General features: G+C 43.4%; 1 protein-coding gene across 3 annotated transcripts in view; it reads right to left on the minus strand.

Moving 5' to 3' along the window:
- Tada2a (transcriptional adaptor 2A) overlaps positions 1 to 27,624 on the minus strand; it is a 47,813-nt gene that overhangs the window by 14,704 nt on the left and 5,485 nt on the right. Inside the window, exons 3-8 of one of the 3 annotated variants that reach the window (XM_028890512.2) lie at positions 25,681 to 25,787; positions 23,875 to 23,934; positions 15,768 to 15,859; positions 12,105 to 12,262; positions 9,819 to 9,907; positions 8,202 to 8,274 (exon numbers count right to left, since the gene is read on the minus strand). In XM_028890512.2, the coding sequence (XP_028746345.1) occupies positions 8,202 to 8,274; positions 9,819 to 9,907; positions 12,105 to 12,262; positions 15,768 to 15,859; positions 23,875 to 23,934; positions 25,681 to 25,787 (579 nt within the window). The remainder of the gene's footprint in view (positions 1 to 8,201; positions 8,275 to 9,818; positions 9,908 to 12,104; positions 12,263 to 15,767; positions 15,860 to 23,874; positions 23,935 to 25,680; positions 25,788 to 27,624) is intronic. The other 2 variants (XM_028890513.2, XM_037201537.1) reach the window with 2 other exon arrangements.

Below are 27,624 nucleotides of genomic sequence, written 5' to 3' on the forward strand. Positions count from 1 at the left end.
ACATGTTGGCTATTTGTTAGTGGCTTTACTTTCTCTGTTGCGCCTATCCTAAATCTGGCTTATTAGTAGCATACTAATAAAAATTTAAAGTTTAAACAAAACCCACAGGCAGTTTATAATTAGAAGACCTCTAGGGTTACAAAATGAAGACTAATTATTAGCAATTCTAGAAGAAATCACGAGTAAGATATAACAGCACTACACTGCTTAACAACCACCCTTCTGTTAAGAGTCCCAAAGAACCTTAATTTAACTGGCTTCAGTACATTCTGGAACTATCTTAAGAACGTGTTACCTCCTTAAGCTTTGTGTGATGTAGTGTGTGTTCGGGTTTTTTCATTACTGAATACATTCATGGGAGGAAGAAGGGCCAGCATTGCAAAACAACCTGCCATGTGTCTTTTGAAAAGCCAAAGTGCATAATCCAAGTGTCAGGAAATATAATCTTTAAAAACACACCAGCTTTCCTAGCAATGAATTTGACTATGTATGGGAATATACATTTATCTTACAACAAGTAAGCTTCATTCCAAATTAGAGCCCAAGAGCCCCTGGAATGCTGCTAATTCAAAAGCAATGCAAACTCATCTTCACCCCTGGTACAGAGGTCCAAGTTCAAGATTAGCCAAGGATAGCAATGAGCCATGTTCTATTAGTTTTTTCACAAAAAATCTTATTAGGCACAGTAAGTCAGATCTCATCTGGCTGAATCTCCTACTCAAGGTCCAGCTACCCATCCCAGTAGCAGTCAGTCCCTGAAGTTCCTCCACAGAGACAGCTTGAAGCCCACATTTCTACTCAAACCAGACTACATGGTAGAAGGAGGGGGGGAGAGGGGGGAGAGAGAGAGAGAGAGAGCGAGAGAGCGAGAGAGAGAGAGAGAGAGAGAGAGAGAGAGAGAGAGAAGACGAAGACGAAGGAGAAGGAGAAGGAGAAGGAGAAGGAGAAGGAGAAGGAGAAGGAGAAGAAGAAGAAGAAGAAGAAGAAGAAGAAGAAGAAGAAGAAGAAGAAGAAGAGGAGACTCATAAGAATTGGCAATTTCTAGGGGTTTGGGGATTTAGCTCAGTGGTAGAGCGTTTGCCTAGCAAGAGCAAGGCCCTGGGTTCGGTCTTCAACTCCAGAAAAAAAAAAAAAGGCAATTTCTTTTACTGTATGAAGGCAGACAAAAGTCTCAAACTATGTACAATCCTGGCAGGCTGGGGGCAAGATAATAAATTTTAGCTGGACCTGGTAGAACATACATGTAACCGTCCTAACACTTGGAAGATGGCGACAAAAGTATTAGTGTTCCAGTCCAGCCAATGCTGTATGAAAACCTGTCTCAAAAAGTATCTCTCTCTCCTCTCTCTCTCTCTCTCTCTCTCTCTCTCTCTCTCTCTCTCTCTCTCTCTCTCTCTCTCTCTCTCTCTCTCTCTCTCTCTCTCTCTCTCTCTCGACACTCTCACTATGTAGCCCTGGCTGTCCTGGAACTCACCAGGCCCTGGCTGCCCTCAAATTCACAGAATCTGCCTGTTTCTGTCTCCCCAGTGCTGGGAATAAAAGTGTGTGCCACCACACTCAGCAGCACACACTTTTAAGAAGGAAATCTTCCTTGATTTGGGGCTTGTTCCACGTTAACAGTCCTGCAACCACAGGACAATCCATACCCTGCCTCTGTTTAACAGACAGACGGTGGGCAGGCTGTGGAAGGGAGAAAGGGATACGAAAAAGGAGGGAGGAAGTGTCTCTAAGGTGCAGTATGAACACATACAAAGTTTACAATGGAGTTGTTTTTTAATGAGAACGGAAGGTTGAGAAGTAACAATTCCAAACGGAAAGGAAAGAAATTATTAATAGTGGAATACTCAGAGAACTCACATTTAAGTTCTTTACATCTTTCACTTATCTATCCATTTAGATAAATTCTATAGAAAAGAAGTAGCTTGGAGATCAGTGCAAATTGGAGATGTTTTGATGAAAATATTTTTGTAATTTTGTAAAACACTAACTTTACCATGTTGTTTCCCAGGACTTGTGTAGGAATGACTGAAAGGGAAAAGGCCTTGAGACTGTACTACAAAAATAATCTATAAATAGATCCTGCGGACCACCGCGTCTACTGCTCGACCATTCTGGTGTCCCTGGCTCCAGGCGCCAAGGGAAGAAGCAGCAGCAGTGGAGGAGAACTGGGGTTCTTCAAGAGGAAAATGAGCATCTGAAACTACCCCTCAGCAGCAAAGACCGCAAGATCCTAACAGCACCAACAACCCAGGGAGGCACAGAGCAGGGAGGAAATAAGAAGGCAGGCACATGGAGACTGAGAATCATTAGTTCACATCCCTCTCCGAAAATTCAGAGCTCCAAGTACGAGTTTGCCAGACAAACTGGCCAGAGACCACTAAATAGAACCACCCAGAACCTACCCACTGACACGAGGCCCTGAAACCCCAGCTCTGGGGGAAGAATAGTCGCCCTGTGATTACACTGGGGACTGATAGTTTCCAAATGGCTGGCCTTAAAATATTTCAAGAAGTGGGCAGAAGACAGAGGCAGCTCCTTCCCACTGCAATGTATTTCTAACATTGTTCAAAATAGCTAGCAACATGTTTCTGTTTTCTTGACAGAAGGCACTTACTGCTTGCTTGGCAAGAAAATCAACTGAAGACTGAACTGCAGAGAGACCAACCAAAGCCCTCACAGACCTGTGACTCAGGTAATCCCAGAAGCAAAGCTCTCTAAATCACACCTGTAATCCCAGGACATGGGAGGTTGAGGCAGGAAGAATAGGTTCAAGGTCATTCTCCGTATGAGTCTGAGGTCAGCTTGTGCTACATGAGACTCTGCCTCAAAACAGTAAGGGGTGAGGCTGATGGCTCAGAGGTCAAGAGCTCTTACAGAGGACTACAGCTCAGTTCCTAGCACCCATGTCTGGTAGCTCAAAATGGCTTGTAACTCAGCCAGGTGTAGTGTCGCTCGCCTTTAATCCCAGCACTCGGGAGGCAGAGGTAGACTCATCTCTGTGAGTTCGAGGCCAGCCTGGGCTACAGAGTAAGTTCCTGGAAAGGCACAAAGCTACACAGAGAAACGTGTCTCAAAAAAAAAAAAAAAAAAAGAAAGAAAGAAAGAAAAACAAAAAACCACCCAAACCAAAACCAGACTAGGAAGAAGACTCCATGGGTAAGAGTGACTGTTATGAAAGCAAAAGGACCCGAGATCAAATCTACAGAATTTATGTAAAAGCTGGGCATGGCTGCTTGTGTCTCTAAGAGCAGAGGACAGACCCTGGGAGCTTGGTGACCAGCCAGCCTAGCTAAAATGGGGAGTTTCAGGTTCAATGAGAGACACAAAGTAAGGTGGAGAGTGACTGAGGAAGACACCTGACATCTTCCTCTGGCCTCCTCATGAACACACATGGGTATGTGCACCACATATACTGATGTACACATACACACACACACACACACACACACACACACACACACACACACACACACAAAGTGTTGTTCCTTCAAAAACATAATAAAATAGGTCCAGGTGTGGTGGTGCACACCTTTAATCCCAGCACTTGGGAGACAGAGGCAGGCAGAGCTCTGAGTTTGAGGCTAGCCTGGTTTACAGAGTGAGTTCCAGGACAGACAAGGCTACACAAAGAAATTCTGTCTCGAAAAACTAAAACCAACCAACCAACCAAACAAACAAACAAACAAACAAACAAAAAAACAGTCAAACAGTCATCCTGTCCTTGCAAGCTTTTAGCCAACATGCACAAATGGAAGACTACTGACCTAATAGCTTTAGTCAGTTAGTAGGAAGCCAGAGGCAAATTACTTAACTTTGCATATTTATTTGAATGTAAAAAGGGAACGTTATCTATTCCTACCTCTAAGTGTGGTGCAGCTACACAAGACTACAAATGTGAACCACAGAAAAGAAACGACCACAAACATATTAAGGGTGTGAAGACTGAATGTGGTAGGTGTGGTGACTCTTGCCTGTAATCCTGGCACTTGGAAGGCCAACTTGGGAGGATGGCCATAAATTTGAGGCCAGCTTAGGCTACAATGTAATATCCTAATAAAAAAAAAATAAAAATAATTTAAAAAATTTAAAAAAAGAAAAAATAGGGCTGGAGAGATGGCTCAATGGTTAGGAGCACTGGATGCTCTTCCAGAGGACCTGTTTTCGATTCCCAACATCCACTGGCAGCTCACATTGTCTGTAACTCCAATTCCAGGGGATCTGATACCAATGCACATAAAATAAAGTTAAATAAATTACTTTAAAAATAAATACAATAAAAAAAAGGGCCAATGAGAAGGTACAGTGAATACAGACACACAGCACCAAATCTAACAATCTGAGTTTGATCCCTGAAACTTACATGGTGGAAAAAGAGAACTAACCCCTGCAAGCTGTCCTCTGACCTCCATATTAGTGTCATGGCATGCACACATATACATACACACGTAAGTAAATAAGTATGAATTCCCACCAAAAAATAAAACCCAAACCAACAAAAACTAGATAGTATTATGCAATGCTAAGAACACACCGTGGGGATGGCTCTGCTATTTGCTGCCTATATATAGCAGGTGAATACTTAACCTTTCCATGCTCCAATTCCTTCATCTGTAGAGAAGAAATAATGGGAACTTTCAACACACAGGGTTCTGTAAGTATGAGATGATCTCACAGAGCTGGGGAAGTGGTGCACACCTGTAAGCCCAGCACTCAGGAGCTAAAGCAGAAAGATGAAGAGTTGGAGACTAGCCTGGGTTACAAAGCAAGACCGTCCCAAAAGAAAAAAAAAAAAAAAAAAGACTTCATACATGTGAAGGGCTTAAAATGGTACCTGGCAAACAGTAAATGAAATATGTGTTTATATTAATTATTATAGTATTTATATCTAAACTGCCCTATACATAAACAGCTGGATCTCTATAAAACAAAGAACAGTAACAAGTGAATGCAGCGACCAACTGGACCTCTGGTATACAGTTAAGGGTCTGAAAGCTGGAAAATATAACCAAAGACATACACTGAAAAAAATTTAAAAAAAGGGTCCATTGCTGGCAGAGAAACCTTGATGAAATTAGTTTTCTACACAGAGGAGGCATGAAAGTTTGGCATGGTGGCACATAAATAAAGTATCAGCACTTGAAAAGCAGACAGACACAACAGGATCCCAAGACTGCTTTGTCTATACAGCAAGTTCTAAGCCAGCCACGGCTACAGAGTTAGACCCTGTCTGAAACCAACCAGCCAGAGGGAACACAAATGGTACTAACATGTAGCCCTGAGAAGCATCACAAATACCATCTCAGCACATAGTGCCCAAATGCCTCTAACCTGCCTGGGTTATGGAACAGTAACAAGAAAGCTGACCCATCCATAAGTTTTGGACCCTGGGACACTTAGGGAAAAGGTTGTCCACATATGTAGAGAGATTTTCACAGATGAATGGAGGTGAGCCAAGTGGGCTCACTAAGCATCTGCCCGGAAATCTCACAGCGTCACAAGACCAGAGTGCCGAGGTTATGAGTCTTCTGTGCTTCTTTCTGAATCAGTAATAGCTTATTCAACAAAGGAGGAGACGGTACCACTGATGAGACCGCACAACTTCCTTATTTTCCTCAGACATTGTTTCACAGGACATGCCTTTCCTGGGCCCATGCAGGGAACTTTCTGGTATACTTGGAATGCAATTAACTATCCCTCTTGTTGTATCCCATGCCTCTGTAATGGACCACAAAGCCAATTTTATTGTATAAATTCCATGAATCAATGCAAATCTCTGGGTAACACGAAGAGCTTATTGGCATAAGCCCACATTCCTTCCAGTAGTTATGAGTGAGGGAGCCTAGAGGAATGTTGCTAATGCCCATATGTCATATTAGGAGTCCAGTGGTATGGAACAACACCATCCATCTGCATTGCATACCATTGTTAACTGGAAACATGCACACCTGACTCAGTAGTGTCACTCACTCTTTACTAATGGAGACACAGAAACAGTGAGCAGGACTCCAAGGACTTGCCCAAGATTCCAGTGACTCAGAAGCAGGCCCAAGCTTGAATCAATGTCCCAGTTCTCACCAATCCGTGCCCCTCTGTGTGCCAGGTATGCTTAAAAGCTCCTTCTTGTTCCTTCCAGAGACTTCTTGGACTCCTAGAACCCTTCACTCAGTGTTCTAAGAGCCAGCCAAGGTCATGCTGCCAGAGAAGCTACTCTAAGAGCTCAGAGCCATAAACAAGTCACCTTTATGGTGCTGCCAAGAAGGCACCCCCATTGATCTCCAGTGCTTCTGGAATATTCTCCTAAAAAGCACCTATTTGTATATTGTTGGAAGGGCTTGTTGGCCAGAAGTCACACTCTATTGTCGCCTGGCAGCTTTTTCCAAAGCTTGACATGGGAACTCCCTCCCCAGTGAGACATCCTGATTTAACCCCACCTTTATCTGGAGAATGTCCCTGGACCAGGAGGACTGACCTTTTCTGAAAGCTCTCTAAGCCTAGTTGCCTGATTTATCTTTAGCTTGACCTCTGGCATGTTCCCTGCTAGAAGCCTCCCTTGCTGCACATATGGTAACTAAGCCTTGTGTTAGGAGCTTTGCCATAGGACCCTGTTGCCACATATGAAGCCTTATGTCAGGGCCGGGCCACTTAATGCAAATTAGGGTTTGTCCCCAGGCTCCCCAGTCCTATATATCTCCTATACTCTGGAATAAAGCTGAGCTGATTCACTGAAGTCATCTCCTGGAGGGCTGTATCCGTCGTTCTCACAGCCATCTGAACCCTGTTCCCTGCTACTGCTCTCTCCACCCTCGTGAATCAATGCACCAATGATCCTGAGGAAGAAGAACCACAGTGTACCTACCACACAGTTCACAACACTCCATCTCCAGTGTGGGGGAAAGGGCGCACCTAGTGACTGCAACACTCAGGAGGTGGACATACAAGAATCAAGATCATTTTGGCTATAAGGCAAGTTTGAGAGCCTAGACTATATTAGATACATCTCCATTTTTAAAAGGGGAAGGGGAAGCCGGGGAAATAGTTCAGTTGGTAAAGCTCCTTTTTTTTTTTTTTTTGGTTTTTCGAGACAGGGTTTCTCTGTAGCTTTGGAGCCTGTCCTGAACTAGCTCTGTAGACCAGGCTGGTCTCAAACTCACAGAGATCCACCTGCCTCTGCCTCCCAAGTGCTGGAATTAAAGGTGTGTGCCACCACTGTCCAGCGGTAAAGCTCTTAATCTGAACCTACATTTAAAAAAAGCTGGGCTAGGGAGCACATACTCCTGGGGGATGAAGACAAACGTATCCCCAGGGCCCGCTGGCTATCTAGTCTAGTCTACCTGGCGGATTCTGGCTACTGTGAGAGACTGTCTCAAAAAAAAGACAGCACCTGAAGAATGACACCTGAAGTTGCCCTCTGATCTCCAGGTATGTGTGTACAGGTATACGTAATATATAGAGACAGACAGACACACACAAATACAAGTGTATATCTGAGTAATAACGATAATAATAAATTGTAAAATCAACAGTTCTGAGAAACGAGAGCTGCTAATTTTGATCTAAAGTACACCCGTGAAGAATGGCCATTTCCTCCTGATGGCTCACTCCTTTAATCCCAGCACTCCGGAGGCAGAGGCAGGGGGATATCTGAGTTCGAGGCCAGCCTGGTCTACAGAGTGAGTTCCCGGACAGCCAGGGCTACACAGAAAAACTCTGTTTTTTTTTTTTTTAAAAAAAAAAAAAAAAAAAAAAAAAATTTAAAAAAGGAAGAAAAGAATGACCATTTCCTAACTACATGTTAACAAATGATGAACATTCAGCATCTGTAATTGTAACTGAAATCCAAGATCTGTAAACTATTTTCCTACCATCTAAGGAAGCAAGGGCCACTTCATCAACTACCTCAACATGGGCTTTCCTCAGCCCAAGGGACGGGACAGTCCCAAGGACTATTAGGTGACCAATATTGTTACTATCATCACAAGTCATTCAAACGGGCCAAAACTTAACAAGAGGGGAAGTTCAGCAACAAAGCTACTAGATTTTGGCTTTTTTGTAGTGTCTGAATCAAACCCAGGGCCTAGGGCACACTCTACCACTGAGCCATGTCACTAAGGGCAGAGGACACATTTTATTAATCCTTATACTCCAGCATCTGGAACAGTGTTATCAATACTTGTACTCAGGAAGCATCTGATAAACATTACCGTGTAAGATGTCTGAGTCGTCTTCAACAAAATCAATGTCTCTTAAGTCCCATTCTGCATAATTGTCAAACTCCTGTTAGAGGGAAAAAAAAAAAAAAAAACCAAAAACCCAAACCCATCAGTTTTGAGTAATGCCTTTACAAAATCCATGCTTCAGAGGCAAAGAGAAAATTCTTGCGCCAATATTTGCTAAGCACTAAACTGAATAAAAGGCAAAGAAACTGCTCTAAGGGAAAAATTATAGGAAAAATCTGAGAGACTTTCAGGCAGTCATGAAAACAAAGAGAGCTGGGACAGCACAATATTAGAAACAAAGCCAAGCCTACTGTTTAAAAATGTTTAATAGCCTGCTCATTCCAAAGAGAATCTTTGATTAGGTCTCTAAGTATTCTGGCAAGAAAGTTGCCTGCATTAATTCATTTTCTTTTTATCACCTTTTTGGGATCTGTTTAGTTCTAATGCTGCTTATTCACTAAGATTAGAACAGTCTATTCAAGGACAGTTCAGGGAAGAGGGTGACTATGGGGTAGCTCTGCACTGCCACCTGCCATGAACAAAATGCCTAACTGGGTACTATGGCAAGCTGGGGTCTAGTTCAACACCCCTATCTCCACGAGCACTGCAGATGACATCAGATAGCAAATTTGATTTTTTTTTTTTTTTTTTTTTTTTTTTTGAGACAGAGTTGCAATGTGTAGCCCTGGCTATCCAGGAACTCACTCCATATAGACCAGGCTGGTCTTGAACTCACTGAGATCCACCTGCCTCTGCCTCCTGAGTGGCGGGATCAAAGGTGTGTGCCACCACTACCTGACTGCAAATTAAATTCTTAAGACTACTTCCACATTTATATATTTTTTTAAATTCTGTAGCTAAATGAGGAAGATAGGTGTTTTTTTTTAAAATTATTTATTTTTTATTTTATGTGTGTCAGCGTTTTGCCTCCATGTATGTCTGTGTGAGGGTGTCAGATCTTGGAGTTAGAGACAGTTATGAGATGCCATGTGGGTGCTGGAATTGAACCCAGGTCCTCTGGAAGAGCAGTCAGTGCTCTTGGCCACTGAGCCATCTCTCCAGCCCTCGAGGAAAACAGTTTTAATGGACATATGTATACATACAATGCAGGACTCAGCAACCACTACTCAGCCCACTGCTTACTTGGGAGATAAACTTCTATTGGAACATAGATATATCCATTTGTTTTTATATTATCTATGCTCCTTTTCCTTTTTTAGACAGGCTCTCACTACACAACCCAGGCTCATCTAAAACTCAAAATGCTTCTATGCTATTTCTGCACAATAACAGCGAAGTCTGGTTGTGACAGAAACTTAATAGTCTAGGAAACTTAAATGTAACCTGGCCCTGATACAGCACAGCCTTGAAAACCCCTTGCTATGGAATGACAACTGCAGAAATTTCACACCCACAGTGTTGCACCCTGGGAGGCCGGGTCCCCCTCAGAACTCTCACTGCTCCACAGGTGCTCACAATGGGAAAGGAGTGAGCAAACTGTGACTCCAAGGGTCTGAAAATCTCCCTTTAGTCAGAGATAGTAACCTCACCAGAAACAAGGTAAGTTTTTCCTTACTGTATGCTACAAACGGATTTTGTTACCTCAATGAAATCTGCCCGAGCTGGCATGTATCCTGCCATGTCCCGAGACAGCAATGAGTCAAAGGCAGGCCGGGGAGGGTCATCCGCAGCTGGAACGAACAATGGGTTTTCTTAATCAATTAAACACTGACATGGAAACGTCAAATAAATGTCTTTATTTATAGTCTGGACTCAAAAACAATAAAACTAAGTGTTGCCGAATATTTGTTTACACTGTGAAGATGTGTCTTTGCCAAGGTGCCTTCTGATTGGTTTAGCAAAGAGCTGAATGGCCAATACCTAGGCATGAAGAGGTTAGGCAGGAGTTCTGGGGACAGATAGGACTTCGTGAAGAAGAAAGGCAGAGTCGCCAGCCACACACTGGGAGGAAGCAAGAGGTGCCAAATGGAAGAGAGGTAACACCAAGTGGCAGAACAGATAATAGAAATGGGTTAATTTAAGTTATAACAGTGAGTTGAGACAAGCCTAAGCTAAAGGCCAAGCTTCCATAATTAATAAGATGTTTCTGTGTCGTTACTTGTGAGCTGGCGGCGGACGGTATGATGGTACACGCCTGCAATCCTAGCACCTGAGAGGCAGAAGCAGGAGGGTCAGATCAAGGTCACACTCAGCTACACAATGAGTTCAAGGCCAAAATATATGAAGGCAAGGTATCACTATGTAGCTGAGGGTAGGCTCAAACTCTAACTCTCTTGCCTCAGCCTGCTGAATGCTGGGTTACAGGTGTGAGGTACCACATCCCACTCTGAAACAAATTTCTTTGAGAAAAAAGATCTAAGAGAATAAATTCAAAGGTTTTATAAAGAGTGAAAAGGTAATTATGAAAACCATAACTTCATTCTTTTTTCTTTCTTGGAGATAGGGTCTTCTCTCTATGTACTGGCTGCCATGGAACTTGCTATATGGACCAGGCTGGCTTTGAACTCAGAGATCTATCTGCCTCTGCCTCCCAAGTACTAGTGTTGTTGTTTTTATTTTGTGCTGAGACAGATTATTATATATCTTACACTACTCCCAAACTCACAATCCTCCTGCCTCAGCTTCCCAAGCGGCAACTATGGGGTCACAGTCATGTGCCACCATGCCCACCAAATTCCAGACTGATTTCCTGATGAAGGAAACATTCTCTGATTTGCATGTATTTGTGCAGGCATGCACGTGCAGGTCAGAGGACAACTTGCAGAAGTCAGTTCTCTCTCTACCATATGGGTCCCAGGGGCCGAATTTAAGTCAGACTTGGTGGCAGGTACCTTCGCCTGCTGAGCCATCCTGTAGCCTTGCCCTCTGATTTTTCCCAAAATGAATGAAAAACAAAAGGAAACAAACCAAAGACATTTTCCTCCACTGTTGTTATAGGACTCAAGTATCCTGTCAGTGTCCGCCCGGTCCTTTGAGTAGCAGGACCACTATCAACTTACAGATCTCAGCCAACTCAGAAGCAAAACATCCTGGATTTTGAAGTTCATCCAGCTGAGTCCCAGCGCTAGCCTACAACAGTTCTACAACTCTGTACAAATTGTTCAGCTTTTAAAAAAATCTGTTTCCTTGTGTATAACACAAAAGCATCCGTTCCATTGATTTCACTGGGTTGCTGTTAGGAACAAACAGGCCTAATGGACTTGAGGGAAGCGCTAACATCCGAAGTACTATTCAAACAGGTGGCATCAGCAACCTCGGAGGCAGTCAGCCACAAAGCTGCTTCCAGAAGTGAGGAAAGGGAGGCCACTGGGAGAGCATTCATACATCACTGGTACTCTGGGGCCATTCACAGAAGATGCTTGTTTGTAATTCCTCAGCTTTTGGTTATACTATAGTGAAAGACTCACTGATCCCCACAGGCATGTAAGATTTTTAAAAAAGACTGCCTTCACTGCCATAACCAAATGAATAAAAAGAACAAATTACCCCTTGGACTTAACACTGAGGCAATACTGGATCCTGGTAAGCAACTCCTACTGAATTATAAACAATCCAAAGGGATGATAAGACTTGTAACAAATGACAGCATAGAGAGCTTGGGCCCTTTTGAACATTACATTTTACAGAAGCAATCATTAAGTTAACTAATATATTCAAATAGATCCAGAGTGGGAGGCTACAACTCTGACCTCTGGGATGTGTTCCCTCCTTGCTGTATCATGGCCCTGACTCAAGAGCTATCATACCAAACTCCTCTTATCTTCCAGAAGTTCTTATCTGTCCAAGTCATCATATCATGGTTTACCTGCTATGGAAACAGCCCAAGCATGGACTGAGTACCTCTTCCCCAAATAAGAAGGCACTTACAGTGAAATGGAATGGCTGTGTCAGCAGTTCTGGCTGCCTCAGCTTGCTTCAGGTTTAGCAGGGTGGATGCGAACAGAGGGTTATTGATAAAATGCTTCATGTAGTGCTTCTCACATTCCTCCTTGGTTTTGGTGCACATCTGATTAGCTACATCCTGCCTAGAAAAATGTGGAAAAAGAGTGAAGAGTAGTTTTCTTACTGATATAGACCATTGAAAGCTTGGTTAGTTCATTCCATATTTGCAGTCAAATAAAAATTGCACATTGCAGTCAACATAAAATCAATAATCTGGCCGGGTGGTGGCGGTGGTGCTCGCCTTTAATCACAGCACTTGGGAGGCAGAGCCAGGCAGATCTCTGTGAGTTCGAGGCCAGCCTGGGCTACAGAGTGAGTTCCAGGAAAGGCACAAAGCTACAGAGAGAAACCCTGTCTTGAAAAACCAAAAAAAAAAAAAAAAAAAAACAAAAAAAGCCAATAATCTGATACCTTCAAGTAGATGTCAGCAAAACAGTGAGACAGATACACTACTGATATTTGTGACATGTGATCCAAATCCTGCTACTTCAAGATAGAAACAATAAAGGGATCTTTCCTTCCCATTAGGAAAGATGACTATTTTTTGACCCATAAATTTTCAGGTTGGGTATGAGGCTCGGTTTGGTCAAGTGTTTTCACCAAGAATGCATGAAGCCCAGACATGGCAGTCAGTACACATCTGTAATCATAATACAAAAGAGGCAGAGGCAGAAGGGTCAGGAATTCAAGGTCATCTTTGGCTACATATTGTGTTCAAAGACCAGTCTGAGATAGATACATGAAACCTTGTTTCAAATATCATCATCACCATCATCTAGAAATTTCCCCAAGGTAGGTCAGAGAAAGAATTGTTATAAGTAAGAAGTCACCTTGGAGCCAGGCATGGTGGCAATGCCTATAATATCAACACTGGGAAGGTAGAGGCAGGTACCCTGTGAGTTTCTTCATGTTCTAGGTTAGCCAGAGCTATCGGGTGAGACAATGTCTTATAAAAAGCCAGGTGTGGTTGCTTATGTTTTTAATATTAGAACTTGAGAGGTAGAAGCTGGAGAATCTCTGTGAGTTTGAGGCCAGCCAAGCTTGTATACTAAGTTCTAGGACAGCCAGGACCACATAGAGAGAACGCTGTCTGATAAACAAAACAAAAAAGAAAACAAACAGCCCCTTCTCCAAAAGGTGGAGGGAGAGAAGCAATTCTTGCCAGTTGTCCTTTGGTCGTCACACATGTGTGCCCATACACATACACCCTAATAAATGTGACTAAATGACCGTCACACGTGTGTGCCCGTACACATACACCCTAATAAATGTGATTAAATGACCGTCACACGTGTGTGCCCATACACATACACCATAATAAATGTGACTAAATGACCATCACATGTGTGTGCCCAAACACATACACCATAATAAATGTGACTGAAAATTTTTAAGGGGGCTGAGAGCTGGCTCAGAAGTTAAAAGTATTTTCTTCAGTGCTCAACAAGTGCCTGTAACTCCACTCCCTTTCTGGCCTCCTTGGCATGTGAACGTGAGTGACAACAATCACATAGATACACAAACGCACGCACGCACGCACGCACGCACGCACGCACGCACATGCACATAAATTTAAAAAATAAATAAGCCCTTAAAAAAACTTAAAAGATCATCAATAACAACAGAAATCATTTTGGAATGTGCAAAATGTACAAAAGTGCCAGGCATGGTGGCACACACCTTAAGTCCTAGCACTTGAAAGGTAAAGGCAGGTGGATTTCTGTAAATTTAAGGCTAGCTGGTTTACACAGAATTCCAGGCCAGCCAATGCTACCTGGTGAGACCCTGTCTAAAAAAATACCTAAGTCTAGTTTTATTTTTGCATGTTTTATAGTATACAAAACACATGTCATAAACAGATATTTCTTCACTAGAATTCCCATGGATATGGCAAGGCAGTGAGCTATATACACCCAGACATTAATCTAAGATCACCTTAGTATTAGCCTTGTAGTGTATTGTTATTTCTATTTCACAGAATAATAATAATAATAAAAAGATACCCAAAGAAATAATATACTTGCTCAAGAGACAAAGCCAGAATTTCTGAGACTGCTGAGTCTGCTCAGGTGATGCAGATGGAGGTGAACTCTTAGTTCCCCTCCTCACTCCTCAAGCTCACTCTCAGAGCCCTTCCCCAGGACATCACCTGCTGCTGTGTACTTCAGTCAACTGTAGACAGCTTGATTCTCTTACTGGGCAGAGAGCCTAGAGGAAGGCAGGAACCTAAACTCTTGTGCTCTTACCACCAACCATAGTCCCTTATCCACACTGGATATAGAAGCAGCTAGAATCTTCTGGGTAGTGATGGGGATTGAACCTAAACACCTCACATATGCTGAGCAAAAGCTCTCACACGGAGCTATCTCCACCATACAGTAACAGATTTTTTCCTAGTCTGTGCTAAGAGGGAAGGAAGATGAGGAGGACTGGCCTACTAGAGAAAAAGAATAAAGCCTCGGGCAAAGATGACTAGTAAGCTGCCCACAAGTGATCCATTTGTTACATCTTTGGTATTCACTAGAACACACAAGATTTCATGATGCGTAGGTGCTAAATGAATGAATGGAAACAAAATGTGGGCTGAGCTCTGGTCCCCCTCTGGACCCTGGACATAGAGAGGGTAGCACACCTAATAACACAAGGAAGGACTGACTATGAGCACTAGCAATTAGGGAAGATGCAGGAGGTTCCTTCACTAAGAAGTTATGAAAAATGAGAAAGAGTTTAACTCTCTACACTTCAGATGCTTCATGAACAAAATATGTTTAATAACATATCTGTTGTCTAGTTCACAAAACAAAATTATCAGAATGAGTGTTCCTAAAATGTAACACTGGGGAGCTGGAGAGATGGTTTAGTGGATAAAGTGCTCTCTGTGCAGGCACAAGAGACCTGAGTTCATACCCTCTGTTCCTTGCATCTGTAACTCTAGCACTTCAGAGGCAGAGATAGACAGATCCTGGGGGCTAATTGGCCAGCCCACAGTAGCTGAAACTACAACCTCCAGATTGAGAGACTTTGTCTCAAAAATAATATGGAAAGTAAAAGACAGGAAGACATTTGATAATAATCTCCAGCCACCACACACACAGGCATGCATGCACTCGCGGGTGTGTGTGTGTGTGTGTGTGTGTGTGTGTGTGTGTGTGTATGTGTGTGTGTGTGTGTGTGTGTGTGTGTGTGTGTGAATCTTCAGCCAGCCACACCCCCAACACACATAACCCCCTACATAGGCACACACATTTTTAAATTAGCATTGTGTGCCCAGAAATCTGTAAAACCAGAAGGGAGAAATAATTAGTAACCTATACTTTTCCACAACTCAGGAAGAACAATCTTGGTGTTGCTGTATCCAAAGAAATGTAATAATGTAACCTCTGAGAACTGCTCAGGCATGAACCACTAAGCATTCCAAGGTATTTCAGGCCTAGAAGATGTGTACATGGACAAGAAACTGTCTCCGAGTCCCTGGTCATCAGGAAAGCAGCACAGCTTTACACTTTCTGAGGCTCTCTGCTGTTATGGTTCAACGGTGGCTTCTCTTCTGAACCCATGAGGACAGAGCAATCAATATTAAACTCTTACCAATTTCCAAAGCCACAGTCCATTACAGCTTCTAAAAGGGCCATTTCTTCTTGAGCAGTCCAGCTGGGGTCAAGAACAGGAAAGTCCGAGGTCTAAGGGAAAAAATGATTTGGTTAAGAAAAGGGGTAGGAATGACATGCAGGAACCCCAATTGTGGTACACGGTTTAAAAAGACTAGGCAAAACATGACAGTGTAATCTCAATGAGAGATTTAGTGAGAGACTGCTGCTCTTGCAGAACCCAGGCTTGATTTCCAGCATGCACATGGCAGTTCACAACCACCTGTAACTCAGTTCTAAGACGACCTCTTCTGGCCTCTGTGAGCAATGAACATATGTGGTACGCAGACATACATGCAGGCAAAATACCCATACACATAAGATATAAATAAATATTAGGGGGGAAAAAAAACTTGTGATGGCATAATGGAAATTAGTTTATGAGGTAGCTGGTTTCCATGGTCCCTCCTGACAAACTCAGAATCATGGGCTGGACCTGTGACTTAAGCTTGGTAGTGTCTATGTTTGTATTAAGCCACCAAGTAAACAAGCTGTAAAGACTGTGTGGAGAGACTCTGTGAAGGGGAGAGGCCTGGAGACAATGCAGAACAATCAAGTCCCTTGGGGAAGTGACAGCTAGAAAGAGTCAAAGGAAAACCTCCTCAACCTCCTGAGGTGCCACTTGGGATTCAGAGCCCCAGGATGGAGTGCCGAGGACCGACTGCTCTGGGTCTCATCGGAATTCCTAAGCCACAGCAACTGTGGGAGGTAATAAAGCAGTCTCTACTTCAAACTGCAACTATGAAATAAAGAGCTAAACACTATTTGCTTCCACGTTTGTCTGAAATTTTCTATGATAAAAGTAAAACAAGAAAATAATACAAGCTTTTCAGATTCCACAGGCATTTACAACTTCTTATAGCTTTTGTTGGTGACTTAAAAAAAGTCTGTCTTGGGGTTGGGGATTTAGCTCAGTGGTAGAGCGCTTGCCTAGCAAGTGCAAGGACCTGGGTTTGGTCCTCAGCTGGGGGGGAATCTGTCTTATTAGCAAAATCACTGTACTAACAGGCAACACATTTTGATCTAAGCCTACCATATGAACTTATTATGAGGTGAGAGTGAAATTTCAGAGTCCATGCATATATTAAACTCATACCAATCACATTTAACCTGGCAAGCACAATAAAGATATGCAAATATGAAGTCACACATTGGTTGACAGGTTTGAAAGAAAATGGCCCCCAAAGGGAGTGGCACTATTAGGAGGTGTAGCCTTGTTGGAGGAAGTGTGTTACTGTGGGGGTGGGCTTTGAGGTCTCTTTTGCTCAAACTTCCCTCAGTGTGACTTTTAGTTGACTTTCTGCTGCCTTCTGGTCAAGATGTAGCCAGCACCTCATCGGCCTGCAGGACACCATGCTCCCTGTATGATGATAATGGACTGAACCTCTGAAACTGTAAGCCACCCCAATTAAATGTTTTCTTTATAAGAGTTGCCATGGCCAGGGTGTCTGTGGTGGTATTGTGTTCCCCAAAATATTGTGTACTCTAATAAATTTATCTGGGGTCAGAGAACAGACAGCCACTAGATACAAAGGCTAGAAAATGGTGGCACTCACACCTTTAATCCTAGCATTCCAGAGATAGAAATCCCTCTGGATCTCTGTGAGTTCAAGGCCACATTGGAAATAGTCAAGCATGGTGACACGCCTTTAATCCCAGAAAGCCAGCCTTTAATCCCAGGGAGTGGTGGTAGAAAGCAAAAAGATATATAAGGCGTGAGGACCAGAAACTAGAAGCTTTTGGCTGGTTAGGCATTTGGCTGGTTAAGATTTTGGCTGGTTAAGCATTCAGGCTTTTGAGCAGTAATTCAGCTGAGATCCATTCCGGATGAGGACTCAGAGGCCTCCAGTCTGAGGAGACAAGACCAGCTGAGGATCCGTCGAGGTGAGATAGCTGTGGCTTGTTCTGTCTCTCTGATCTACCAGCATGGACCCCAATAACTCGCCTCGGGTTTGATTTTATTAATAAGAACTTTGAAGATTCCTGCTACAGGTGTCTCTTCACAGCAACAAAAACCTAAACTAAGACAACAGGTCTGTTATTTCTAAAACTGTTTCAGAATAGTGATTATTATCCCTCACCAATTTATAATAAAAACTTCCTACAGCCGGGCGGCGGTAGCACATGCCACTTGGGAGGCAGAGGCAGGAGGATCTCTGTGAGTTCGAGGCCAGCCTGGTCCACAGAGCAAGTTCCAAGACAGGCCCCAAAGCTACACAGAGAAAACCCTAAACTTTCTGCACTGCATAAGAACAACACAAGGGTTCATGAAATAACATTGAACTTCAAGAAGAAAAAAAGCCCCTCCCCCTTTCTTCTTGAAATTCAATGTTATTCAATCCTTGACCCAAACTTGGGTTAGAATTTCTAACAGTGGGACCTAGAAATCTATAGTTCTAAGAAGCTCCAGGTAATATAAAGTCTAAGAATTAATGTCATAAAGGGTGTGGTAGAGGAGCTGCCTTCTCTTGCTCAAGGTCCTAAGAATCACAAGACAAAAATAGCTACAGAATTCAGAAATCTCTATTAATGCACCACCCACCACAGCATGAGTAACTCCCCAAAATACAGCACTGCGAGACGAGAAAAGTACTGAAACCATTTAAAGTTATCAGATGCTTCGTGCTTAAAAAAAAAAACCCCAAGATTTTAGAGGCTTGGGGTGTAGACCAGCCAAAAGCTGGTCATCACGTCTATAGAAGGAAAGAATTGCTGGACTCGGCTAATAGAAGGTGGAGAGTATGAGCAGGCCCCCAGAGGCTCCCTTGAGTTCATATCCCTGAAAGGTATGTGAGGGGAACATGTGAGAGAGGATGATGTAGTAAGAATTAAGTGGACCTGGATGAAGTGAAACTTTTTAGCATTATATAGAAGACGAAGTGGTGCTCAGAATAGCTACAAAGACTCACAGTCAGCCTTCCTGCAGTGGCTAAGCATGACTACAAACTACCCAAGCTACATAATGATCTCGTAAGGGTTATTTTACCATCTCAAATGTATAAATTTGGATACTGGGGATACAGCATGTGATCCAATCTCCTGCACCACAAAAATAATTAAAATAAGACAAATTACAAAATCTGAGTCTAGACAGTCTTATGTGGCTTTGGAAGAAGTGAATCCATTTTCTGAAGATATAGTAACTTTGGTGAAATGAACTCAGACACAAAGCTGTTCTGACCCTACTTTCCAAACCTTCATTCAACACGTGAAGAGGCCTAACTTTAGTGCAGCCTCGACAGCCTACAGACTAACAATACCGGGACTAGGCCTTACCATTACAATAACCAGGAAAACCCACAAACTGTACCCCTCAGGGGACCAGTCAAAATTGAGAAAAACAAGTACTAGATGCTCCAGAACATTAAGGAGAGCTTACATAACTCGTCTATAGGTTAGGAATTTCCTTGCATCAATGCCAGTACCAATCACTGTTTGACAAGACTTCCGTTACCCCACTCCTGCTCAATCAGGAGTTCAACCCCCATCTGAATCCAGAATTCCCCTACCCCACATCCTTTACTCCTTAAAAACCCAGCCATAACTGAGCTCGATGCTCTCCCTGATCCAACAGCTGTGTAGGCATGGATAGGAAGCCCAAGCTCGAGCTTGCAATAAAGGCCCTTTGCTTTGCATACGAACTTGGAACCCTGATGGTCTTTGGGGGACTCATGACTCATGTATAACACTTGCAACTGGCAAAAGGGGGAATGTTTTGGTTATTGTTCCAATTAGTGAATATGAGACTTCCATCCTTAGCTACAAAGCAAATTTGAGGCCAGCCTGAGCTACAGGAGACTCTGTCTCAAAAAACTCAAAAAAAGAAAAAGAAAACCCAAAAGACCCAAAAACCTTCAAATTAAAAAAGAGACTGCAGGCTGGAGAAATGACTCAGGGATTAAGAGCAGTTGCTACTCTCCTAGAAGACCTGAGTTTGGTTACCAGAACCCATGTCAAGTACCTTAAAACTGTCTGTAACTCCAGCTCTGAATGATTGGATGCCTCTGGCCTCAGTTGACACCTGAACTCACATGTACCTATCCATACGCAAGCACACACATCGGCACATAATTAAAAACAAACAAAAAAGTTGAGCAATGGTGACACACATCTTTAAACCCAGCTCTGGGGAGGCAAAGACAGGCTGATTTCTGTGAGTTTGAGGCCTTTGAGAAGAGTGTTCCAGGGCAGCCAAGGCTACACAGAAAAACCCTGTCTCAAAATAAAACAAAAATAATAACTATTTTTTAAAGGAGAGACTGAAAACTATAAGGAAAGGCAGCTGGTTATTCTCCCACAGCTCTTATTAAATTGCTTTTCTTTGACTAATTCATTGTAGTCTAGAACATGACTCCCAGTATTATAGGTGCAGGAATACTAACAGGAATCAATAAATGATCAAATTCATGTTGACTCACTCTTTCTGAATGCTTTTGTTTTTATTTTGTTTTTGAAATAAGGTCTTATGTATCCCTGGGTAGCCTCCAACTTACCCACTTACCATGTAGAAAATGAGAAAGACCTTTGCCGCTTCATTTCCCAAGTACTCCCAGAGATTTACCTGTGCCACTGTGCCGGGTTTTATGTGGAACTGAGGAGAGAATGCAGGGTCTACGTATGCTAGGCAAATACTCTGCCAGCTGAATTACACCCCTAGCTTGGAAGTCTTTTTTTTTTTTTTTTGATACAGGATCTCACTATATAGTCTTTTCTTTTCTTTTTTTTCTTTTTTTTTTTTTTTTTGGTTTTTCGAGACAGGGTTTCTCTGTGTAGCTTTGCGCCTTTCGTGGGGCTCACTTGGTAGCCCAGGCTGACCTCGAACTCACAGAGATCCACCTGGCTCTGCCTCCCGAGTGCTGGGATTAAAGGCGTACGCCACCAACACCCGGCTATATAGCCTTTTCTGAGTTGGAGCTCAATATGTAGACCATGATGGCCTCAAACTCACACAGATCCACCTGCCTCAGCCTCCTGAGTGCTGGGATTAAAGGCATACACCAACAGGCCCACTTTCTTTCTAATCTTTTATGAAACACACATAAATGTGCTGTGAATTACACGATTGGCAGAATTCTAAACATATTCCACATTTCTCCCAAGATTCCTGTCTACTATTCCATCAAGCACTAAGTACTGCAGATAGAATTAAAATTAAACACTCTGCAGATAGAATTAAAATTACTAACAACTAGCAAAGTAGGGGAAAGGCCTGGTTTATCCAGGTGGGTACAATGAAGTCATACAATTAAGTCCTTTAAAGTATTAGAGGGGAGCTATAGAGATGGTTTAGTGGTTAAGAGATTGATTATCTTCCAGAGGACCTGGGTTCAAATCCCAGAATCCATATGGGTGGCTCACAACTGTCCAGGGGATTTGACACCCTCTTCTGGGAGCACCAGGCATCACGTGGTACACAAACATATATGCAGCCAAAACACACATAAAATAAATTAAAAAACAAAAAAAAACCTCTGTTGGGTATTAGAGGAAGGCAGAAGGAGAGAAACTGCCTAAGCAGGACAAAGCAGTAGGTCAGAGGCTCAAGCACTTTCATCAGCTTGTCCTCAAGGACTCCCAGTGTCACTGGCTTTGGAGATGGCAAAAAGTGGCCGGGAGCCAAGGCAGCCTCTAGAAGCAAAGAACAAACTCTAGCCAACAGCCGGCCAGGAAACAGAGGCACCCAGTCCTTCAATCTCCAGGCAGCCAATTCTGCCAATAACCTGCATGAACCCAGAAACAGATTCTCCCCCAGGGTGTCAAGATAAAAGCTCCGGCTGGTCAAACACCTCCACGTCAGCCTCTCAAGACCTGCCATAAACCAGGAAGCCCACTGATCTGACTCGTTGAACTGTGTTGTCTTAAGCCACTTAATTCTTGATCATTTGTAATAGCAACTGTAGAAAACTAATACAGTGCCAAAAGATTAATCTACACTGTGGAATTATTACTGTAAGAAAAACTGTACTAACCGTTGAAAACTTGCTTTAAGTACTATGAAAACAGACAAAACTTCCCCCCCCAAAGTGCTAGGGATCAAATCCAAAGCTTGGTACACACTGGGGGGTGGGGGGGCCTCTGCCACTGAGCTAGAACCCCAGCCTCCAGACAAAACTGTTTTAACAAGGTACATACATATGCCTGTCAAAAGACCTGATTATTCACATTGGCTTACTGAACTCCGGGCCCGGCTGGGAGAGTGACGCACTTTCTCTTTAAAGGTCGTAATGCCATCACTCAAATCAGAGCCAAATCTTTTCTGGCCTATTAACTAGTTTGTCTCTTCAAATTCTCTTTATCTTGTTTGGTCTTTTTTAAAAAAATATTTATTTTATTTTTAATTATGGGGTGTGGGTGTGACTGTGCATATATGAGTGAGGTATGTTGTGGGATATTTGTGCACTGTGTGAAATGTATTGCTGTGACTGGTGTAATAAAAAGCTAAACGGCCAACAGCTAGGCAGGAGGTATAGGTGGGACTTCCAGGCAGAGAGAGAAGGGGCAGAGTGGCTAGCCAGACAGAGAAGAAATAGGTGCAAGATAAAAGGAAGGTAAAAAGACATGAGGCAAAACGTAGACTAATGTAATTATAAGAGATAATGGGACAAGCCTAAGCTAAGGCCTAGCTTTCATAATTAATAATAAGTTTCCATGTCGTTATCTGTGGTTGGCGTAGGAAAAGCAAGTCTATCTACAGAGGTATCTATGGAGTGCAGAAGAAGGCATCGGTTTCCTCGGAGCTGCAGATATAGGGAGTTGTGCATTGCCCAAGATCAGTGCTGGGAACTGAATTCCAGTCCTCTGCAAGAACAGTTGATAGGCCATCTTTCCAGCCCTATTGTTTGTTTTCTGAAACAGGATATAGTTGTTTGAATGAAAATGGGCCCCGCAAGTCTCAGATATCTGAATACTTGGTCCCCATTTGGTGGTTGTTTGGGAAGGACTAGGAGGTATGGTCTTTATTGGGAGAGGTGTGACACTTCCTGTCACCCTAACCTCTGTTTCCTGTTTGTGGATCAGGATGTGAGCTCTCAGCTGCTACCTCTGTGCCATGCCTGCCTGCCTACAGCTATGTTCCCTCCATGATGGATGGACTCCTATCCTTCTGGAACTATAAGCCTCAAATAAACCCTTCCTTGTATAAGTTGCCTTGGTCATAGTGTTTCATCACAGCAATAGAAAAGTAAAGTTACTTCCCAAACAGCCACCGAATGGGGATGAAGTATTCAAATGCCTGAGACTAGGACCATTCTCATGTAAACCACCACACAGGGTCTCACACTACATCAAGTCACAGCAACCCTCCTGTCTAAGTGGGATTACAGGCATGAACCACCACACTGTTGTCATTTTCACAGTATTTGTGTCTTAGGCTTTCTACTGCTGTGAAGAGACACCATGGCAACACTTGTAAAGGAAACATCTAGTTGAGGGGCGGCTTGCTTACAGAGGTTCAGTCCATTAACATCATCATTATGGCAGTGTGCAGGCAGAAGTGGAGCTGTAGCTGCATCTTGCAGGCAACAGGAAGTCAACTGAGACACTCAGTGGTATCCTGAACATAGGAAACCTCAAAGCCCACCCCCACAGTGACACACTTCCTCTAACAAGGCCATACCCATTCCAACAAAGCCACGCCTAATAGTGCCACTTCCCTATGAGATTAGGGGACTAATTACATTCAAACTACCACATATGTATATACATGTTAAGCTATTTTTGTTTTGTTTTTTGAGACAGGGTTTCTCCATGTAGTTTTGGTGCCTGTCCTGGGTCTCACTGTGCAGACCAGGCTGGCTTCGAACTCACAGAGACCCACCTGGCTCTGCCTCCCAAGTGCTGAGATTAAAGGCAAGCGCCACCGCCGCCCCACATGCTAAGCTATTTTTATATTTAAATATCTTAATAGGTTACAAAGAACTAAAAAGCCTACTAGATAATTATCAAATTCAGAAGAGAAAAAGGATAGAAACACATGGAAATAAAGAAAATTAGTTCTCAGTCTAAATACTTGAAAAAGGAATGAAAGTTTCTATCAACGTTATCATTACCATTATTTCATAAGTATGATCACTCTGATGTTTCTTGTACTCAAATCCTCTTGTGAAACACTGTGAAGAAAAAAAGTTAAAATTACCAAAAGCTACATTAAAAAAAAATTTTTTTTCCCTTAGGGCTTGGGATGAGGCTCAGTTGGTAGAGTGCTTGCCACACATACACAAAGCAGGGGACTCAACCCCAGCATCTGGGGGGTGGAACTAGGAGGATCAAGAGTCATCCTCACTCAGCTACACAGCCAGTTCAAGGCAAGCTAGGTTACATGAGATCACATCTTTAAAAAACAAAATAAAAGCCAGGCTTGGTGGTGCACAACTTTGATCCCAGCACTTATGAGGCAGAGGCAGGTGAATCTCTGCAAGTTCGAGGCCAGTTTGGTCTACTTAGTTGCAGGAGAACTGAGGCTATGTAGAGATACCCTGTCTCAAAATACCAAAAATAATCAACTGAAATAAAAAACAAGACCAAAGAGGGGTTGAGGGTGCTCTACTCTTTCTTTCTCTTTCTCTCTCTCTCTCTCTCTCTCTCTCTCTCTCTCTCTCTCTCTCTCTCCTTCCTTCCTTCCTTTTAATTTGAGGCAGGGTCTCATGTAGTTCAGGTTAGTCTTAATCTCCCTATGTAGTCCAGGCTGGCCTCGAACTCTTGATCTTCCTGTCTCCCCACTTCTAAAGTTCTGAAATTATAGGCATTCACTACCACTCCCAGCCTAGGGTGCTCTAGTGTTATGAGCTGTAGGTTGCTGGGGTTGTCTCTTGTTTTGGGTATTCCAAAAAGAATTTTGCTATGTATCCCAGGCTGTCTTCATCTTCCTTCCTGCTATTCATCCTCCCAAAAGGCACCCCATGCCCAGTATATAATCTTATAACTCAAGGTGTATCACAACTTTCATCAGCCACTTTTCACATTTTAACACGTCTAAAACTGGAAATGCTGGATGTGTGCGCTCGTGGGTTTGTAGGTCACTCGCCAATGCATGTCCTTATGGAGGCCATCACTGGGAGTCTCCCTCTATTGCTCTCCCTTTTGTTTTTCGAGACAGGGTCTCTCACTGAACCTAGAGTTTGTCATTTCAGCGAGTCTGGCTGGTTAACAAGCCCCCAGGCTCCCCCTGTCTCCACTCCCTCCCCAGTATGGGGTCACAGGCAAATGCTACCATGCCCAGGTTTTAGGTGGATGCTAGGGATTCAAACTCAGGTCCTCAGGCTTGCACAGCACAGCAAACACTGTACCCGCTGAGCCTTCTCTGCCAATCCTCGAATACTTCTTATAACCAAGTGTCTTAGATTGGGTAAGACCTGATATTCCCAACAAGCAAACCATTTAGGCTTTCTTTGGCTGAGTTTCATCCGTAAAATGCAGATATTTATTTATTCACTCCATAGCATGGTAGTGATGACTTAGGGGATGATTCAAGTGAAGTATTCAAATACTACCTGGCACACTTATAACCAGTATTACTCCTAATATAACCCACAAAATAGTTTGTTCCCTTGTCATCTCTACAAAGACCACTCTAACAAGCTAATAAACTGAGATCAAAAGGAACAACCTGTCAGTTCTGATTCCTGTAATCTAAATACTTTAAATTTACTGGGAAAAGTGGTAAGCGTGAAGTTGAGATGCTCTGTGGAACAGTTCACACTGTCTGTCTCATTCATCTGCTGCTTCCGAACGTCCTGGGAAAGTGTAAGAGGGAGGACCACTTGCAGGAGAGAGTTCATGCAGTGTCGTCCTAGGCTACCTCAAGTTACTGCATCCACAAAACAGACCAGGAGAGACACCCTCTCCTCGGGAGTTACCTGCAAACACAGGAAGAAAGGAGGAGGCCCACACTCCGCACACTTAATGTAAGGTTCCATGAGGTAGGAGGAGCAGCCTCTGCAAGGGGGCTTATCAGATGGATCATCTAGAACAGAGCAGACAAACAAGTTGAAAACTCCTGCACACCACTACGTGCAAAAGGTGACGCTCTGCAAATGGCTGAAGACGGTGACTGCTGACGCACACACGCGGGTGGGACAAGCTTACTCTACACACACACAAGAGCACTCTCCTTTCTATTCCACGACAACGTGCCTTCCTCCAGGGCACCACTGCTCCAAACATGGATGGGGGCAGAAGGCGCCTGCAGAAAACTTAACAGAACTTCTAAGGTTTTGCAAAGCCCACTTTGCCACAAGGAAAAGGAAAACGGGCGCATGCCCTACACAGCCCACACATACAAGGCAAACCAGACCAAATGCTAACAACTGCCCCAGCGCACAAGCAGTCCCTGTCCTGTTCTTCCAACTTCTCTGCAAGTTTGAATTTTCCTCAAGTCGGGGGAATCCCGATTTGGGACTTAAGCTTTGTGTCCAGGTTGAGACTTCTCCCCCAGGGAAACACAAACATTGCAGACCTGCTCTTGTTCTGGTAAAAACAGCAGGCCTCTGAATTATGAAGGCAAAGGGTACAATATAAACCTCCCAGTGCTCTAAAACTGTAGGTATGTATGGTCCAGGTTGCCCCAAATCCAGTCTCCCTGAAGTCAGGGCCACCGACCACTCTCTGTGCTTACCCACAGGGATGTGGGACAAAGGTCCTGGAAGGGAGATGGAGGAACCTACTTTGTTTAGTTTGGGGCAGAAGCTCTCATATTATCTAACAGCATTTTCCTCCCTAAAGCTAAAAAACACCCTTCAAGGCACCATTCCTTCCTCTAACAGCGATTTGCTTTGAAATGTAGACACAGAGGAAAAATGACAGAATAAAGAAATGTATTTTCCTGCCGGGCGTGATGGCGCACACCTTTAATCCCAGCACTTGGGAGGTAGAGGCAGGCAGATCTATTGAGTTTGAGGTCAGCCTGGTTGACATAGTGAGTTCCAGGACAGGCAGAGATACACAGAGAAACCCTGTCTCAAAAAATCAAAAACAAACAAAAAGTATTTCCAGAAGCTTTTTCCTTTTGTTATGCTTTTGAGACAGGGTCTCATGTAGCCCAGGCTGGTCTCCAACTTTGATGACCTTCAACTGCTGATCTTCCTGCTTCTGCCTCCAAAGTGGAGGGATTACAAGCATTCACCATCTACCACTTCTGGTGAAAAAATAAAAGATGCTAGATGTCATTCTTAAAAAAAAAATTACGAGGCCAGGCGGTGGTGGCACACGCCTTTAATCCCAGCACTCGGGAGGCAGAGGCAGGTGGATCTCTGTGAGTACGAGGCCAGCCTGGGCTGCCAAGTGAGTTCCAGGAAAGGCACAAAGCTACACAGAGAAACCCTGTCTTGAAAAACCAAAATAAATAAATTAATTAATAAATAAATTACATGAGTTTGTATGTATGTGTGATGTGTGCGTGTGAGTGCAGGTGCCCGTGTAGGCCAGGTGTCAGGTCCCGGAGCTGGAGTTACAGGCAGCTGTGGCCCACCTGATGTGCATGCTGGAAACTAAACTCCAGCCTCCTACAAGTACAAAACACCTTAAGTGACCAGCCATCTCTCCAGCCCCAGGGCCAATCTTTACCAAATCACTATGTCCTGAACTCTGGCTTTGTTTCGATTTTTAAGAGACAGGCTCTCCATTGTCAAGGCTGTTCCTGGATTGCTAGGGCCAAGTCATCGCCAGAGATCCGCTCTAATTTTTTTGTCTTGCATTTTATTATTTATTATCTGTGTGCATGCACGTGTGCAGCAGCATACACAGATCAGAGGAAACTTTGGGGAGTCAGTTCTCTTCTTCCACCATGTGTTAACCAGAGATTG

Source organism: Peromyscus leucopus, chromosome 8b (assembly GCF_004664715.2).
Source record: "Peromyscus leucopus breed LL Stock chromosome 8b, UCI_PerLeu_2.1, whole genome shotgun sequence".
NCBI lineage: Eukaryota > Metazoa > Chordata > Mammalia > Rodentia > Cricetidae > Peromyscus > Peromyscus leucopus.